Source organism: Seriola aureovittata, chromosome 16 (genome assembly GCF_021018895.1).
Source record: "Seriola aureovittata isolate HTS-2021-v1 ecotype China chromosome 16, ASM2101889v1, whole genome shotgun sequence".
Taxonomy (NCBI): domain Eukaryota; kingdom Metazoa; phylum Chordata; class Actinopteri; order Carangiformes; family Carangidae; genus Seriola; species Seriola aureovittata.
Genome location: NC_079379.1, coordinates 22,057,706 through 22,074,620, shown reverse-complemented (window position 1 = coordinate 22,074,620; position 16,915 = coordinate 22,057,706). Strand labels below are relative to the sequence as shown.

At 40.2% G+C, this 16,915-nt stretch overlaps 1 protein-coding gene across 2 annotated transcripts in view; it reads right to left on the bottom strand.

The window, feature by feature from the left end:
- Positions 1 to 598: 598 nt before the first annotated feature.
- khdrbs3 (KH domain containing, RNA binding, signal transduction associated 3) overlaps positions 599 to 16,915 on the bottom strand; it is a 101,987-nt gene continuing 85,670 nt past the window's right edge. The window contains exons 8-11 of one of the 2 annotated variants that reach the window (XR_008829921.1): positions 9,753 to 9,805; positions 7,369 to 7,508; positions 5,072 to 5,126; positions 599 to 3,242 (exon numbers count right to left, since the gene is read on the bottom strand). Coding sequence is in view for 1 of the 2 variants with exons in the window: in XM_056399832.1 (XP_056255807.1) it covers positions 7,417 to 7,508; positions 9,753 to 9,805 (145 nt within the window). In the remaining variant the exon portion in view is untranslated. Of the gene's footprint in view, positions 3,243 to 5,071; positions 5,127 to 6,294; positions 7,509 to 9,752; positions 9,806 to 16,915 lie in introns of those variants that run through there. The other variant, XM_056399832.1, reaches the window with a different exon arrangement.

The following is a 16,915-nucleotide window of genomic DNA, read 5'->3' as shown; positions in this document are numbered from 1 at the left end:
CTTTTTGTCTGTTTTTCTTTTTGTTTATATCTGTAGATGTATTGATGGTGGTGGTGGTGGTGGTGGTGGTGGTGGGGGGGGGGCATGAACAGATGGACTTTAATCTCAAATTTCACACAGCTGAGAAACAACTTCAAAGTGGAACGGCCTGAAGGATGGAAGCAGAGAGAGAGAGAAAGAGCGAGAGAGAGAGAGGAAAAGAAAAAGCAGAAAGAATAAAGAACAGCAGCATTTACATGAGGAGAGAGATGTATCCAAGGCGGCAGTGGAGGGGGACATACAATATTTAAAAGGTTGGAGACTGAGACAGCCTTTGCAACACAAACTTGTTTGAGCTGTAAGTATCATTTCAAGGGCGTATCAAGGTAAATAATATCCCTGCAGTGGTGAGGTTTTGAAGTTAGAAAAACATGCCAACTGCCAAAGCTCCTCATGAGCTTCCCCCCATCGGAGCCAATAACACTATATTTAGTTCAGACTTCAGTACGCAGTGTCGATCCTCAACAGTCCGGACAGTCAAATTGCCTTTATGATTTGTTTCCCCAACGTGACACACCTGGTGAACACACACTGAGTCAGTGCTGCACAATCACAACTCATTATTGCTCACTCTTTTTTTTTTTTTTATCAGCAAGAGGAAAACTTTATTACTGCATCTGCATCTACAACCTAAACATGTATTTACTTACAGACTGAGTTGAGTTTAACGAATGACAGCACATGGAAATTATACAGAAACATGAGGTACAATATGCACAATTGGTACACAGCATATGGTGGACAGGTATGTATACTGACTTTGCATACACATGTATTTAAAAAGTTTTGTTTTTCAGTGTTGTTCTAAACTGCTATCTTTCCTCTACAAAGACTTTGTGTGCACCTGTTCTCACCTTGTGTTCCCCTTTGGTGTCGCCCCCCCCCCAGCCCCCCCAGCCTTTTGTCTACCTGTGGCTGATTTTTCTTGTTGTTTTTGTTTCTTTGAAAGCCTCTGATATTTTTTTAATATTTGCTTTTCTCCCCTGGCGTCTAATCTGATACCCTTGCTTTTATTTCTCTCGCTCGTTTTCTTCATCTCTTGTTCGCAGATTTGGCTAAAATGCTAATTATATAAGTGATTATACTTCCAAGATAAATAAGGAATAATGATTATGTCGTCGTCATCGTCGTCGTTGTCGTCATCGTCGTCTCCATTGCCGGGCATCGCATTAGTGGAACATTCTCTCTCCCTTATTATTGCTATTATTCACCCCTGTTCACTCAAGGCCCTGTAATAATCGATCCTTCACAATCTGAGGCTCCACTTAGCAAGCGACGCACACTGACCCCTGGTCACATTAGTGCTCACTACTAAAGGAGACAGAGGGACACTTCAACATTGATCAGGGCGTTTTAATCTCAGCAAGATTAAGAGCCCTCCAGTTAATTACAGAACAAAAGGCAGGAGGAGGCCGCTTTAGATCCTGAACATGATTAAGAGGAACACAAGTGGATAAGCACACTTCACATATCAAAAAGCTGTTGCTTCAAAAAAAAAAATTTGCGAAAAGAAAAAAAGATCAGGTATAAGAGCATGTAAAATTAAAAGAAGATTGGTGGATTTAATTAGCTTTGGGAAGAGCCAGGCTAGCTCTTTCACCCTGCTCCCAGTTTTGATGCTAAGCTAAGCTAACCAGATGCTATATATTCAGGAGTGTGTGGGTGGGATTTGTTCATATTGGATTGACAATGAAGGTAACACAAGCAAAGAATCCCAAAACTCATTATATCTTCATTTAAATGTTGCCACACTGATATGTGCGTGGAAATACGTGACGGCTAAGCCCCGCCCACTTTAAAGCAGCAAGAAAAGAATGGACAAAACTGTTCAAACTGTGGCAGAACAACATGTGGGGACTCAATGCTCGTATTAAGAAAGTGAGAGAACAGGATTTCTGGGCCTTTAAGCTATTTCTAATTTCCTCTGAATCCTTTTAAAATCACCTCCAGTGGTCCCTGTACCCATTGATCTGTATTCTAGTGTTGGAATGAACTTGTCTCCCAGTGAAAGATCACTACATCCTCCTCTGTATGCATTCTTAATCAAATAAGCTGCTATTCCTTTATTAACTCGGACAAGCTCACTTCAGATAAGCCTGTCGTTTTAAGCCACTTCAGAGGAGGAATCAGCCCCTGGGGGTGATGAGAGTTGACTCCCAGAGCCCGAGATGCAAGCTTTAGGTTGCCATGTTATTGTCTGAGGCTTGGCCCGAGGCTCCAGAGAGAATCACTCCCTCTAATGGAAAACTATTGTCTGCCACTAAGGGCATACAACTGTGCGGAATACGGATCAGCCTATCTGGACTTATGCACAAGACAGAATGAAGCTCTCCATCCGATAGAAAGCTATTTTGGAATTGTAATATCCACTGAAGTCGATTCTGATTAAACAATACATCTGGAACAGACTTACTCTGGTCTGTGGCAGAGTGGTGCTTTCCAGCACCATGGTAATTCACACAGGAAACCAAAAAAGCAGCATAAATGAAGGAAGAAAGAAAAAACATCCAGCAATGGCAACTAAACATCCAAAACTGTCATAACAATGCAAGAATAAGGCACTCGGTGAATTATGTATTCATTGGAGTCAATAGGATATAGGTTAATGAGCACAACAATATGACTTTAGAAGTGTCTCTGCTAGAAATACGATGTCATTCTCTTACTGCATTATTTATTTACTCACCCTCCCTCGTAGGCGACGGTTAATGCCTAATGTAAGAGGTAGACACATTCCCTCTAACAAGTGAATCAAGAAAAGACATGAGGCAGGTTCACAGTCAGTTCAGAGCACTCCTGTGTTTATGTAAAATGTACACAGAGCCAGTGAAGCTCTGAGATAAATATTCTCCGACAGATCGTCCCAGAGGATGAGGAACTCCATTTACCTCACGGGTTTCCTCTCTCACTCCCTTTCTCCTGGAAATGACGATGTGTGATATATGTATTATAGCCCCCCCATCCCACCCACCCCAACCCCCCCATCCATCTCAACAGGTCCATCCACATGTCGTCCCCCGCAGGATTCACCGCAGTCTAGACTGTGAAAATTTGAAAGTCCACTGTTTGACCGGAGAGGGGGGAGGGGAGGGGGGGGGGGGGGGGTATCCCTTGTGAAACTGGATGATGGCCTTTACAGGATTCTGTTTGACATTGTGCAGACTTCAACGTTTGGAGGGAAGCTCGTGTATGGTTCGTCAAGTCTATTGAGAAAGGACAGAAGAGAAAGAAGAACAATATGAGCTTCAGCAAAGACGAAATAAAGAAAGCAAAGCATTGGGGGAAATTTAGTCCTTTGTCACATTCTCTCAGCTGCACTTCAAGGTTCTTTTTTTGGGGCTAACGCAATCAGGCGTTACATGTCTCCACTTAATACAAGCGCGGGGAGTCATTTTCAAACTGTAGCAACAAGGACCTCGTTGTGGTTCATATGACAACAGAGTGCTCTTATACAAAATTTGTCGAGGTACAAAGCGAGGCAGAGAGTCCGGCGGGACACGAATCCCCTTGAGGGGATTGTGGGAGGGTATAACAGGAAAGCTTGAGGGGTCGAGCCTCCAAAATGGGGGGCGATTCTGAAGGATTTCACAAGCTCCAGAAAGATATTTTCAACGTTAAACATCCATCAAGAGAACATCAAGTTGCCTTAAAGTCACATTAATATTTGATATGCCATGATAACGCTGTGTCCTCCCGTAGAATATTTCATTTTTGTACTTCCTAAGGGTTTTTAAATCGACACCCAAACAGGTTAGACCATCATTTGTGAATTCCCTCAAAGGGTCAGCCCGTCATCTGAGAGGATTTCTTCCAGATGAAGGGGTAACCCTCGCCCTAAACCTTTAACCCCGCTGTTATATATAACTGCTTGTATGGTATAGTTTAGATCAATACTTATGATCATATATCTTTTAATTAAGTGAATGAACTTGAGTTTGGCTGCATTTTTCTGTGGACGTCATGAAACCTTTTGAAGAAATCAGTAGCCAATCTCAGCCAAACTCAAAAATATTTTTGACCCTCACTGGATTTTCTGTTCATTATGTTTACAAATATAAAATCATCAGACGGCAGAGACATAGCATGAGTCTTTTAATAACTGAAAGAATTTAATTTACATTGATTTCAATCAATGGCATTCATTTAAAGAATCTAGAAGCGTTGCCAATTTTGATGTTTTCCCTTATTCTAGTACATTGTCATGTTTAAATGCAGAAACTCGCATCATTCACATCAATACATGTGATCATACACATTTTAATAAGTGAATGAGTGAGTGAATGAACACTAAAATGAAGCAAAAGCCCATTTTATCTTGGAACCTTTGAAGAGTACCGAAAGGTTGCCAGATTCAACCTTCAAGCTTTTAATTTCTTTGATCCTTATTTGAAAGATCCTGTATATTTTAAATGTGCAAAATCATCAGAAATGTCATGGACATAACTCTCTTCTTACTGAAAGAGCCATAAAATTAGGCTTTTGTGGAACCTTTTTCGGGAACCCCTAAGATTCGTCAGCTCAAACCTTCAAACATTAAAACATTTTTTTTACCCTTATTAACCCCATATATTCTGCCCCATATATTATCATGTTTACATCCGAAGAATCCACAAATTAATTCCTTGTACTGCATAAGTTAAGATAACTACAAAACAACACTGAAATTAAGCTAGCGTCCATCTTTCTGCGTCCTTCTTGGACTCGTTTCAAGAATCCCCAACGGTCGCCAGATCTTTACCCCTTGAAGCTTTTTAACACTTATTTGACAACTCAAATTCATTATATTATTGTATCTACATGTCAAAAGTCACCACAAAGATCACAGACATAACACCTTTTATTATTAAAAGTTTAATATTTTTATATTTTTGAGTTGATTTCTAAGAACCTTTTCAAGAGTTCCCAAGGTTCTTCAGATCCAGCCTTGAAGCTCAGAATAATTATGACTCGTATTTGATCCCATAATTTAGATATAATTTAATGTTTTCATGGAAAATCGTAAACACCTAACAAAATGCAGAAAACAACATACCTTTAGCACCAGTGAGGTAACTGGACAGATGACCTGGTGTAGCTGGGACATCGGCCTAGAAAGGAATATAAACGACAAGATGACCATGCAAGTTCACAACAAAACTTATTTCACAACTAATAATATGAAAGCAGCATCAAGACACATAATATTTTATGTTTCAATTATTGTAACAGAGGATATATTTTATCAAAGTCTTAGGATAAAGTTATTTTACTATACATTTCGTTGACATATTACTGCTATTTATCACACTTTTTTACAGTTTTTTTGTTACAGGTTATCTAATTATTCCCAGCTTGGTGTCTAGATTACGGACTTAACAGAGACAGGAAAACATTACATTTAAGTTTAGAGAGGGTTTATGAGCAACTACGTTAGGGGAGAGGTTAAACTGGGTCAGGTTGTTTACCTTGTGGGATGGAGGTCTTTTTAAACAGCTACTGCCATCCTCTCTCTGCGGAGGTCAGCTGGGGGTCATTTAGAGTCTCTTTAATGGACGGGGCAAAGGCAGGCTCTTTAAACGACTGAGAGAGGGTCACATGACCGGAGGAGAACAGAAAGAGCAAAACAAGAAGAGAGAGAAAATCCCCCCCACCCCCGCCACCCACCCCCCCAACCCCCATCCCCACCCGCACCCCCCACCCCCGTACCGAACTGAACAAGGCCTAGAGGAGGTCAAGGAGGCTTTCATGCGGCGCTACGAGCCGTTTCTGTCAGGGTAAACACTCCGAAAGTTAATGTGTGTTTACTGATGATGCTTGACGTGATCAGCGTTTCGCTTCACATTGAATTATATGAACAAACAGAGTGGATAGAGTTTCAAGAGCGGCGATGTCGCTATCGCTAAATCCTCTAAATCTCAGTCAGAGAGATTTCCCACAAAAATGCATCACATGGCGTTCAAATACAAATAGGAAACCATTCTTATCAGATTACCAAGGTCATCTAGAAGGTCAAAAAACAGCCATTTGCTGTTTGCACTGTTTGTAAGTATTTTCTATAATGCCATCTTGCTACCACATTGGATTTTATGCAAGAACATATGATGCTTTATTTTGTTTTTCGCTTGGTTAAATTGAAATCCATTGTAGTTTAATTCCTTACAGGCTGGACTGTCGTGACGTAATAATCCAAACATATCTGGCTTTTTCATTTGAGATTGTTAGTTTAAATTATAAGTCTTTTTTATGAGTCCATAATTATTCGCTCAAACACAAGTGTTTTCTTTCAAAACGTTTATTCAGCATCAACAAAGAGGAAAATATTAAAGGGCTTACATAAGCTCAAAATCAATATAGTTGAACAAACTCCTAAATGGAAATGATTACCAATTCACCAGCATGTGAATTAGAATCTTAAAATTATGCCTACAAAGTCAGAAAAATATCTTGGTTTAAATCAGGAAATGACATCAAAATTACTTATTTAGAGCATCTAAAAAAAAAAAAAAAAAAAAAAATCACAAAAATTAAAAAGCTCTTGGACTGTTTTTCAGCTCTGGTTAATCGGTGTACATAATGTATGAGCAGCTATTTATAGATGTATTAAAGTGGATGTTTGGGGGCATAATCATGAACACAACTACATACGCTTTTCAGAATAAAACAGCTGACGATATCCACAGTTGCACACCATGCTTTTATAAGCCCTTTAACACTAAAGAACTATTATTTTACAAAAAGGAGGAAACAGCAATACAATATGTATACAGTATGACTTTTTCTCTTTTTCAGTTTGTAAATGTTCAATTTACAAGGGACACAATTTCACCAATTACCCCTCAGAAAAAATATCTACAGTACTGCACTTTTCCTAGAACTAAGCTACTACATTTTAAAGTGATCAACCACGCAGTTCAAGGTTTAAAGAATAGAGGGTGATAAATTGAGTCGCGCCGGCAGCTGTGTAAGAAACATCGTATCAAACAGCTTATAGTGTTTTACTAATCATTACTGAGTAAAACAGCTTGATACAAGGCCATTCTTCACAATCACAATCAGTTGAGAGAGAAACTTAATGTACTATGGAGTCTTTCTTAACCTCAACATCCAGTTTCTCCAAGAGGAAAAAGATAGATTACCTTAATTGCTCTACACATTTTACCCACTGGGAGTATGTTTTTATGATCACAGGGATTATTCTTTTTTGAAAACCAGTATTTACTAATTCATCGTCTTGCTATCGGCGTTTCATTCGTTTTATTATTATTATTATTGTTATTATTATTATTATTATTTTTTGTGGTTTAGTTTTCAATTCTAAAAAGGTGGGAGCGTCCATAAAAAATCCATTACTTGGGTTGAAACAGCCATGAGGACTCAGGTGCAGGTTGTATAAACAGTTCAATATCTGGAGTATGGCTGCTCTCTGTACACTCCCTTGGCTGCTCGTGCCGACGGTGCCTTGCCGCGATTGTTTGCCCACTCTTCCTGACCTGATTAAGAAGAAAAGAGAAGAAGCAGATGGAGAGGGATTACAGAGGTGTTATAGTATACTCAAGCTCTATGCAAATGTTGTAAATGCGCTCCCTTCGATGAAATAAATGCAGCAGTAAGTCGCCAGCGCTTTGAATGTCTGGTATTGATGTGGCTCGTAATAACAAAAGCGCCGTTGCAAGCCGTGAATACAAACGGCGACTCGCACCAAGATGCTTGACTTTCACCTGGAAAGATGCATCTCAGATAATTGAATGAGAGGATCAAATAGCTACTTGAAAAGGACCCGTTTAGTGGCTCCCAGCAAAAAGGTCACAATTACCATTAGCCCAAATCAGCCCCCGTTCACCCCCTGGTACTGTCAATGTGAAAGTGCCAGTATCGATGGCACCCTTTGTCTGATCTTCAGCCAGCGCCGAGACTTCCCTAGAGCTGAGGCTCACAAAGGGTTGTGTTTTTTTCTGGGTACAGGCTCTCTGTTGGCAGCACACAGCCAATACCCCTTAATTAAACCTGTCACCCTTTCACTGACAGTCACTTTGAAGAAATAGACCAAGGTAACCTTGTGTTACCTTGAACAAGGATGCACATCAGCACTGTTTATCTGTTTTGTTTGAACTGTCGCCTTCTCTGTGCGTGACCCGAGCGGCAGCAGGTTTTTTAAAATGTATTTTATGTGCACGCACCCCCCTAATGAGTTGAAGTTGCTCAGCTCTTCCACTTTGTGTGGTCAGAAAAGTTGGGAAAGTTTTTATTTCCCTACGACTTAACTTCTAAAAACACATTCAGATCTCTGCAGCATTAAAAGAACACACATAGGTGTTTAATGATGCAGAAGACACTCAGTTGTTTCTAACACAGGGAAATGATGCATTGCCGAAATTAAAATGTAACTATGTTTTCTGTTTGCATTCGGTCACTGACTGTCTGAGAGCTGGATTAAAACTCAAAGGTTTTCTCAGTTACAACAATCTGTCCTGATATCTGAAGCAGCTTTGACGGAATAGTTTGTTTTAGAGAATTAAATGGGACACAACACAGTGTAAATATCTGCCACAAACACATGTATCAAATCATTTTAGTTTTAGGTTTATTGACAATGTTCTATACACACACACACACCCACACACACACCCACACACACACACACACACACACACATATCACATTTTGAATCTGACTCTCTCGTTATGACTCAGTTTGCTTTGTGCTACTAGAAATTTTTGTTGCAGCTTTTTTTTGTCAGGGCCTGATGCCACTAACCAACATCATAGTCAAAGTAACAGGTAACAAGTATGAAGCTAATACGTCGAGTTGTTTCTGTGCAGCCTGTATTCCTTCCTGGCTACACATATCTAGTTCTGGCATTTGACCAGTCATCACCTAGGTTGTTATCAAGGATGCAAGTGGTTGGCCAAGTATTATCCAGTTCATACAGGAGCTGCACCTACATTAGTAGTGACGGATCAACCTTCAGCTGCACAGCAGCATGGCCGTCTGTACCGTACTGTATATTAGCTCTTCTGTCATTCGAGTGCTGCGGCAGAAATGACCTTGGCCCACTTTTCACTGTATCTGACAGTAAGCTGACACAGGACTTTTGAACATTATCTTAGTGCTGTTAACTTTGTCTGAACTCCGTGGCAACTGGAGCCATCGACACGTCTTTTCAGACACGATGAACATCTTCCAAACTAAAGACCAGTTTTATTTAAAGTGGCCTCAAACACAAAGCTGTTCTGTTGAGCCGATTGCATCAGAATCAGACAAACAAACTGGAGTCACCTGGAACTAAAAAAGAAGTTGTTATCATTCCTCTGGTGTATTAAATGTGGCGGCGGCTGGGGGAAGGAAGACTTGGATTGTGGATTATCCTCTAAATTTAACTAAGCATGATAAAGCTGATAATAAGAGATAAAGAGATAAAGAGATATAGTTTTCTAGGATGAGCATTAATGCAGACATCATTGTATTCTGCTGGTCTGTTGCCTTATCTGTGTCTGTCTCTGAGTTTGTTAATTGCTCTTGAGTTTGGGTGGCACTACTCAAACCCAATTAGCCAGATGAACTGAAGCAGTATTTGATTATTATGGACTTTTGAGATGTGTCTAAGACATCATTCAATTACCCAGGTGCTATGGCAACTGAGATGAAGCCAGCAGTGCAGAGTCAGGGACTATAAATTGATATTGTTCTGACAACTGACAGAAGATATATTGCAGGAGAAGAGGTCGGCAACTCACCATATGAATCATACGATTCCCCACTGTGTCCGTATTCATAGTAGTCATCTGAGCTGTAAACAAACAGAACAGCGAGATGAATATAAGAATAAACATGAAAGAAGGGAAAAAAATACATTCTGTATCAAACTAATTGCACTTATCAACAAATAAATGGAAAGTGACTTATTTTCTGTATTATTGGAGAACACCAAAGTCAAATGCTATCACATATCACATATGCAGTTATTTACACAGTGGTAACAAAGAAAAACACACAGGAAGTGTTTTGTCAGATATACTCTGTTGGATATAAAAGTAAAAAAACAAAAAAACAAAACAAACAAGAGGCAGCTTTCAATCTTTCAAAAGTTCGGCCACATTTGTGGTTCTACAAGGCAATTTCCTCCAGCGCATTTCTGCACCAACCTCCAGTTCCATATCAGTGCATATGGAGATCTATGAGAGGTGGCAACTTTAATGAAAAATAAAAAGACGGGGAGGTGAGTTGCATAGCGGTTCATTTCTCGCTTACTTATTTATTTCTTTATTTGCGGTTGCCGGTGAGATGCTGACAGAACAATCCTGCGTCAGTATCATCCAGTAACAGCGCTATCATTCAAGAGAGGCAATTCATCATAAGGCTGCCACTGAGCCGACACCAGCCATCACAGCTGGGTCCTCTCCGCCTGCCTGTCAGTCAGTCTGTCAGCGACAGCAGCACCTCTCTGCTCTCCGGATTAGAGAGCTGTAGGCACCATCCAAAGTGCCAACACACCACATCAACACCGCCCGACTGCTGAGGGCAAAAAGGTGACAGTAATGACACACCAGTGTGGGAGTAACGAATTACATTTTGCTCTTGTTACTGTAATGGAGTAGCTTTTCGCGGTGTGATCTTCAAAAGCCGAACCGAGGCCCAAGAGTCAGGGTTGAGACACTCCACTCATATATCAGATTACAGCAGTTTGCAGCACTCCAGGAAATCAATTTCTACAAATTCAGTCTGCTATTGAGTCTGCTTTTCTCTGGGCAGTTCATCTACCACATGAAAAGAAGCCGAACCATCGTGAAAAAGTAATTTTTAATCTTCACAGATTCACAATTTTCATTAATCCTACCTCTTTATATATTCTGATAAATTCACGGTCACAGTGAAGATGTAGCTCTTTGTGTTTCCTCCATTACTTTTCATAAAGTGCCATCATATGTTTGTATGAAGATAGAGTAGGCTATTTGACTTAATGACATTACACAGCACATATTCCATTAAATGTTTTGTGTTCATTTTGTAGAAAAATAAGCTTTAATCCTGCCAAAGTCCATGGACAAACTTAAAAAATAAATGTTATGCTAAATGCTAAAAATTGGCAAAATGATAAAGCTAAACTCCTGCTGTGTGTTAGCTAGCATACTGGCTAACCTGCTTTATTTGTCTTATATAATCTAGTTTCATTCATTCAAACTAAATTAGGACGAAACAGCCGCTGTCCAACTTAAAGGATCCGTCTTCACCTAAATTCAACAGAAGTGAACTGAATTTCAGTTGTTTAAATAAAATAATTTAAAAAAAAGAACTGCAACACATCTTTCCAGAAACAGTTCTCCTGTTATTCTGAATAATCCAAACAACACGCTGTCAACAGTTGTTTTTAGCAGACAGTAGCTCCAGCTCAAACTTCTCACAGTGTGTTCGGTGGATTAGACACTGGGACATTGTGTCTTGCACAAAACTTTACTTTGACTTTTTTTATTTACTTTTTTTTAATATAATTGCTTTGAGCATCGCAAGTAAAACTGGATTCACCTCCACTGTATTAGTGTATAGTGTAATGCATATGCATATTTAAATATATTTGAATATACACGCTGATCATTGTTTTTACGTCTGTTTGTTTATATGAATACATATCTGAATGTATAATTAGATCACAAAAATTTAGTATCTTTGCTGTTAATGCCTTGATCTAAATGTGACTTCCTACATAAATGAAGTGTATAAATACTTTGGGGTGGAGGCGAAAAAAATCTCAGAAACACAAACATTCATACCTGCGCAACACAACTGTAACATTTTCTAGACGAGTCAAGGTAAGTGAAAAAAAACTGCTTCCTTGTAATCTGAGAGAATTGATCCTTTCTTCAGCGTCCGCCCCACCACTGATAATGCCTCTCAACAGCGAGCGCATGACAAACTGATTGGCTCCTTCATTGTTTTCTGCAACATTTTCTTGGTGAGGATGAACAAGACAACATGACCAATTGAGGACAGTGGGAGGAATCATTTTAAGAGCACTGTAGCGGCTCAATGAGACATGAGACAGCTCCCTAAAGAGGCTTGTGCCTTAAGTCAGGCTTAGCATAAATTTTACACAGTCCATAATTCAACTGCAAACAATGCCAAGCCAGCAGGAGCAAACAAGGCTCCCCCCCCCTCCCCTCGTGCTAATGTAGTCTCCCTGCAAGAAGCTAGGCCAGCTGCTGTTTCTCTGAGCGCGAGGTTTCCAGTCAGCCCTCGTGGCTGAGGTGCCACTGTGCATCTGCCACGGATGTCAAGTCGCTGCAATATCCTTGACAACACTCATTGGCCGACAGAGACAGAGAGAGAGGGAGACAGAGAGACATGTGACAACTGAATGCATGTTTTGGCTCGTCATGTTGTGTACCCCGAGACAAGCCCTGACAGGATACTAAATAATTAGATTTCACACTATGCTAAAACGCGGGGGGGGGGGGGTTTAAAAATAAACATAAATTTTTATGAATGTCAGAAAATCAATTTGCCACAATTCACAGGTGCTTGCAGACATATTGTGAAGTATGAGAAACATTGGATTATTTTGGGCTCTCCTGTACAGCTCTGTCATATTCAGCAATAAAAAACATCCAGATAACACAAATCAGGACACTACACCTCTCTGCTAACACCATCTCAGAGGCTTGCTTACATGCTGTATGCTGTCAGCATTTCCCCCCACAATTTACTTCCTATACATTTATTTCACAAACAAACTGGGAGCCAAGATTCCTGTAAAAGCTCACTTAACCCTTTACACTTCTCTGTTGCTAAAGGTAGAAAAGACCAATAAAAGCAGCCAGTACAGACCCGCTCTTTGCACAAAGGAGAAGAGTGCAAAAGCTGTTAGGCGCCTCTAATTTCTGAGGTGACATTTTATCAATATTGCTACACAACTTCTCTCCGTAGTTACCTTCTCTTCTCAATTACAGAGACTGGTGAGTCATAAGACGCGTCCTGAAGGTCAGAGATTCTGGTAAAATTCTACTTCGTGTGGTCAAAGGTTTGTCAGAATCGAACTGCCCTACAGCACGTCCAACATCGACTCGGTCTCTGTAGGCTGTATATATGGAATTTAAAGATTTGAACTGAACATCTTTTATTTATTAAAGCTATACAGTAAAGATTTTCAGTGTAAAGTGAAGTTCTAATGGGAAGGGATACTTGGTGAGAAAAGGTGTTTTATTATGTTATTTGGCAATTTAGAAGAATTTTATTAGTATTACCAAAACGATCAACCTCCAAATGCGACATGAGCAGATCATTGAAAAATGTTGTTTTTTTTTATATAATTTTTGGATTTTATATAAAAATGTTAGTGAAAACTAGAAGGTCACTCAGAGAGCGCAGACCTCCGCCAAGACCAAGGTCAAACAACATACACCAGACTTCAGATAAAAATTCAAATTCATGCTAAATGATCCAGAGCTGCACCAAAATCTAATGGGTTCGTCCTTGGTCCACGCCTCCGCCGAGTTTGGTGTAAATCGGTTCAGTCATTTTTTGCCTAATCCTGCTGACAAACTAACAAACAAACAAACAAACAAACAGACACGAGTGAAAACATGATTTCCTTGGTGGAGGAAATTATTCGTTTAATATAGGTCAAGTTTGCGATACTGTTGGCTAAAGTGACGGACCAATTCATCTCTATCATTTATCTTAGCATTTAGCTCTTTAGCATTAAACATGAAGTTAACTCCCTGCTGCTTAAACAGGATTCATTGTAATTTTTTTAAATTGACAAATGTTAACAGCAAGAAATCTTTACGTGCTGTACTGCCTGATCACAATAGGATGATATACTTGATATACTGTATCTCCACATAAAACTGTATCATCACGCAGATGAAATATTAAAGCTCTGGTCACTGGATGGTTGATGTGAGATAAAAGAAAAAACTTTAACCTGAAAACCTCTCCTCTGCCTCAGAACCATAACCTTGTACATTTTTTACATTTATCATCATTGATCCCAAATCACAGCCTCACCGAGCCAGACGTGTGCAGCTGGCCGCATGAACACGAGCATGAGCTGAGGTGCCCTGGGAGGATAGATCTCACTCGAGACATCGCCCTGTCATAGGTGCGAAAGTGCTTTGACTTTCTAAATAGGTCGGCTTTTGATTTGACATTCATTAGCAGAAGGCATCCGCTGCTTTGTGTCTCCCTCAACTTCACTGGCCAAGAAGAATAAGAAGAAGAAGAAGAAGAAGAGTGGGGGGGGGACAAAAAAAAATCTGTCTGAAGCGCCGGCGAGGAGAGACAAACACAACACATATTAGATAAGTGTGTCTCTTTCATCAGGCATCTGATTCCAGGCCTACTTTTCCACAGGTAAAGACCCTGCCTCTCCGGCACATCTGTCTTCTCTGTAAATGCGTTGTCTTAACCACTGATGTTTGCCGTTCCTGGGCATTTACGAAACAGATGGCAGTGTTAAATCTGCATGATGCAGTACATGTCCCCGGTGGACTTTGTTTTCTTACATTGCCATTACTCTTCCAGTCCTCTGTGATAAATTTGAAGAAATCTTGTAGGACATTGCGAACAGAGGCTGCAGAGGTAGTAACACGTCGCCGCTCCGATGTGGAGAGAGAGGCTGCTCTTCTTCTGTTAGCCTCCTTCTTGCATTTTGCATACTTTAACTGATCATGACTGCAAATCCTTCCTCGACGCCTCTTGTGTAATCATGTTTTTCATTCATTCTGAGCACAAGGTTGAAAAAGTAGAAAAAAGCGAAAGAAAAAAAAAGCCCCACACTGAATGCTCTGATTATGTGGCTCAGTGGTGATTTCCACAGACAACAATACAATGAAAATGGATGAAAAAAAATAAAATTGCAGGACTAACTTTTTTTTTTTCTTTTCTTTTTTTTCCCACCTTTTTAGTATGAAATGAAGCTCACATAATTTCAAATGGAAACTTCCTTATGGATACACTGGTGATTGCTAAATGTGGAGGCTGATTGCAAAGCTATCTCCGCTGCTGACCCCCCGCTGAAGAGTCACAAAGAGGGACAAAATGGCCTACGGCAAAGATTTGACTTTATAAATGAGTTCTTCTTTCTGGTGTTGAGCGGACCACTTATGCTACTTTTTTTTTTCTTCTTTTTTTGGGGGGGTGGGAGTACATGAAATCATCCTTCAGGGAAAATACCGCCTCTTCAAGTCGAATCAGTCCGCGGTGTTCTTTCTGATCTGAAGACCCGTATGTATCTGGAATCTGTGAGAGACTTTGTTATGTCTTATTGAAAGAGCATTAAATTTACAACATGCCACTCTTTGTCTTGAGACAGAGAGAGAGGCGTAAATCCCGCCCTGCGTCCCCTCAGATGGTCCAATTCCCGCCACAGCACCTGTCACTCATCTTGACGAACTGTCTCCTTTGAAAACACACGCATCGAGGTACCCGGCATCTGTGAAGCAACGGCAAGGTCTTTTAGAAGCAGACGGCAAACACAGCCAATCTGTACTACGAATACAAAAAGAAATAAAAAAAAAATACAATGCATTGCCTTAAATTGATGTTGTCTGCCTTAAGGCTCTGACACGACAAGCTGGCCTCGAATCAGCAGCATTCAGAAAGGCCGAGGAGCAAACGATTAGCATCGCCTGACGATTGAAGACAAAGCTGTGGCGAACTAACTGCAAACATGTACGTTCATCCTGGGTCAATACGAGAGGACAGAACAAGTCAGTACTCTAGCATCTATAATTCAATAACACAAACAAAAACTGGCCTCCCATTATAACCCCCACTGTGAATCTACTGTAAATGGTTTTCATTATGTACTTGGAATATACAGTTTTTACTTTGCACACGGGAAAAAGAACTCTAAACAAACGGTCAACTCTAGAAAGGTCAAACTGATGCAGAGGGTTACGATAACACTACAATACATATGGATTGAAATGAGTTTGTGGTTCCCAGAGGAGGAATCGTACCGACTTTCGGTGACCCCCTGACGAAGCATATCATCAAAGCCATGAGCTCTTTGGTCTCACCCTGCTTGACATCTTGAAAACTATTCTTATCAGTAGATTTCTGTTTATCAGCGCATAGACGGTTCGGCTTTTAATGTGGATTTATTTCGAGTCATAGAAAATACAGTAATTCCAGTGGACTTATGGGCGTTCACTTTCGGTGGATGGAGCTCTGCCGGTTATTCCCAGCGGGTCTCGGCTAGTGACTAAGAGTGACGAGGCCTTTGTTGTTAGAGCAGTCTACCTACTGATGTCAGAACGGCGGCTTCATTAGCGTCTTAAAACATTATTTTATTGGAAAGCTTTTATGAATGTTTGATATGTTTTTGTGTTTTTATTTTTCCTCAATTCATATATGAAGCTATAAGTTTATAACATGCAGGAAACCCATAGTAAAATTTGTATGTGCACATATATTAAAACACATCTATGTGATGAATTATGGTATATAGCCTGTGGTCTAACATATATATAGTATGTTAATGACATATCTTTAATTCATACATGCAATTTCATCAAAACAACATACATGTGCTGTATATAATATCAACATATACTGACAAGCTTTGGGGTCGATATCTATTAGTAGTACAACTATTGTCTCGCTGAACCGTCTCCAAATTTCACTTCTCCATTACTGACTGCTGAGCTGCCTTGATGACCAGCTTACCACTGGCAGCACCATAGATGTAAAGCCGTGTAGACAGATCATAAACTCCCTGTCCCTACTTCTGTATTCACTGCCCCCTGTGGTACTTTGCTGGGAGACCCGATGATTCACCGCTGTAATGACCACGTTTTATAGCAGAGAGCTGGATGCTCTGTGGTATTTCTTTATGTTACAGCAGTACGCAGAGAGCTACAAGCATACCTGTGAATGTACCTTAGCATTAGCTATTGTT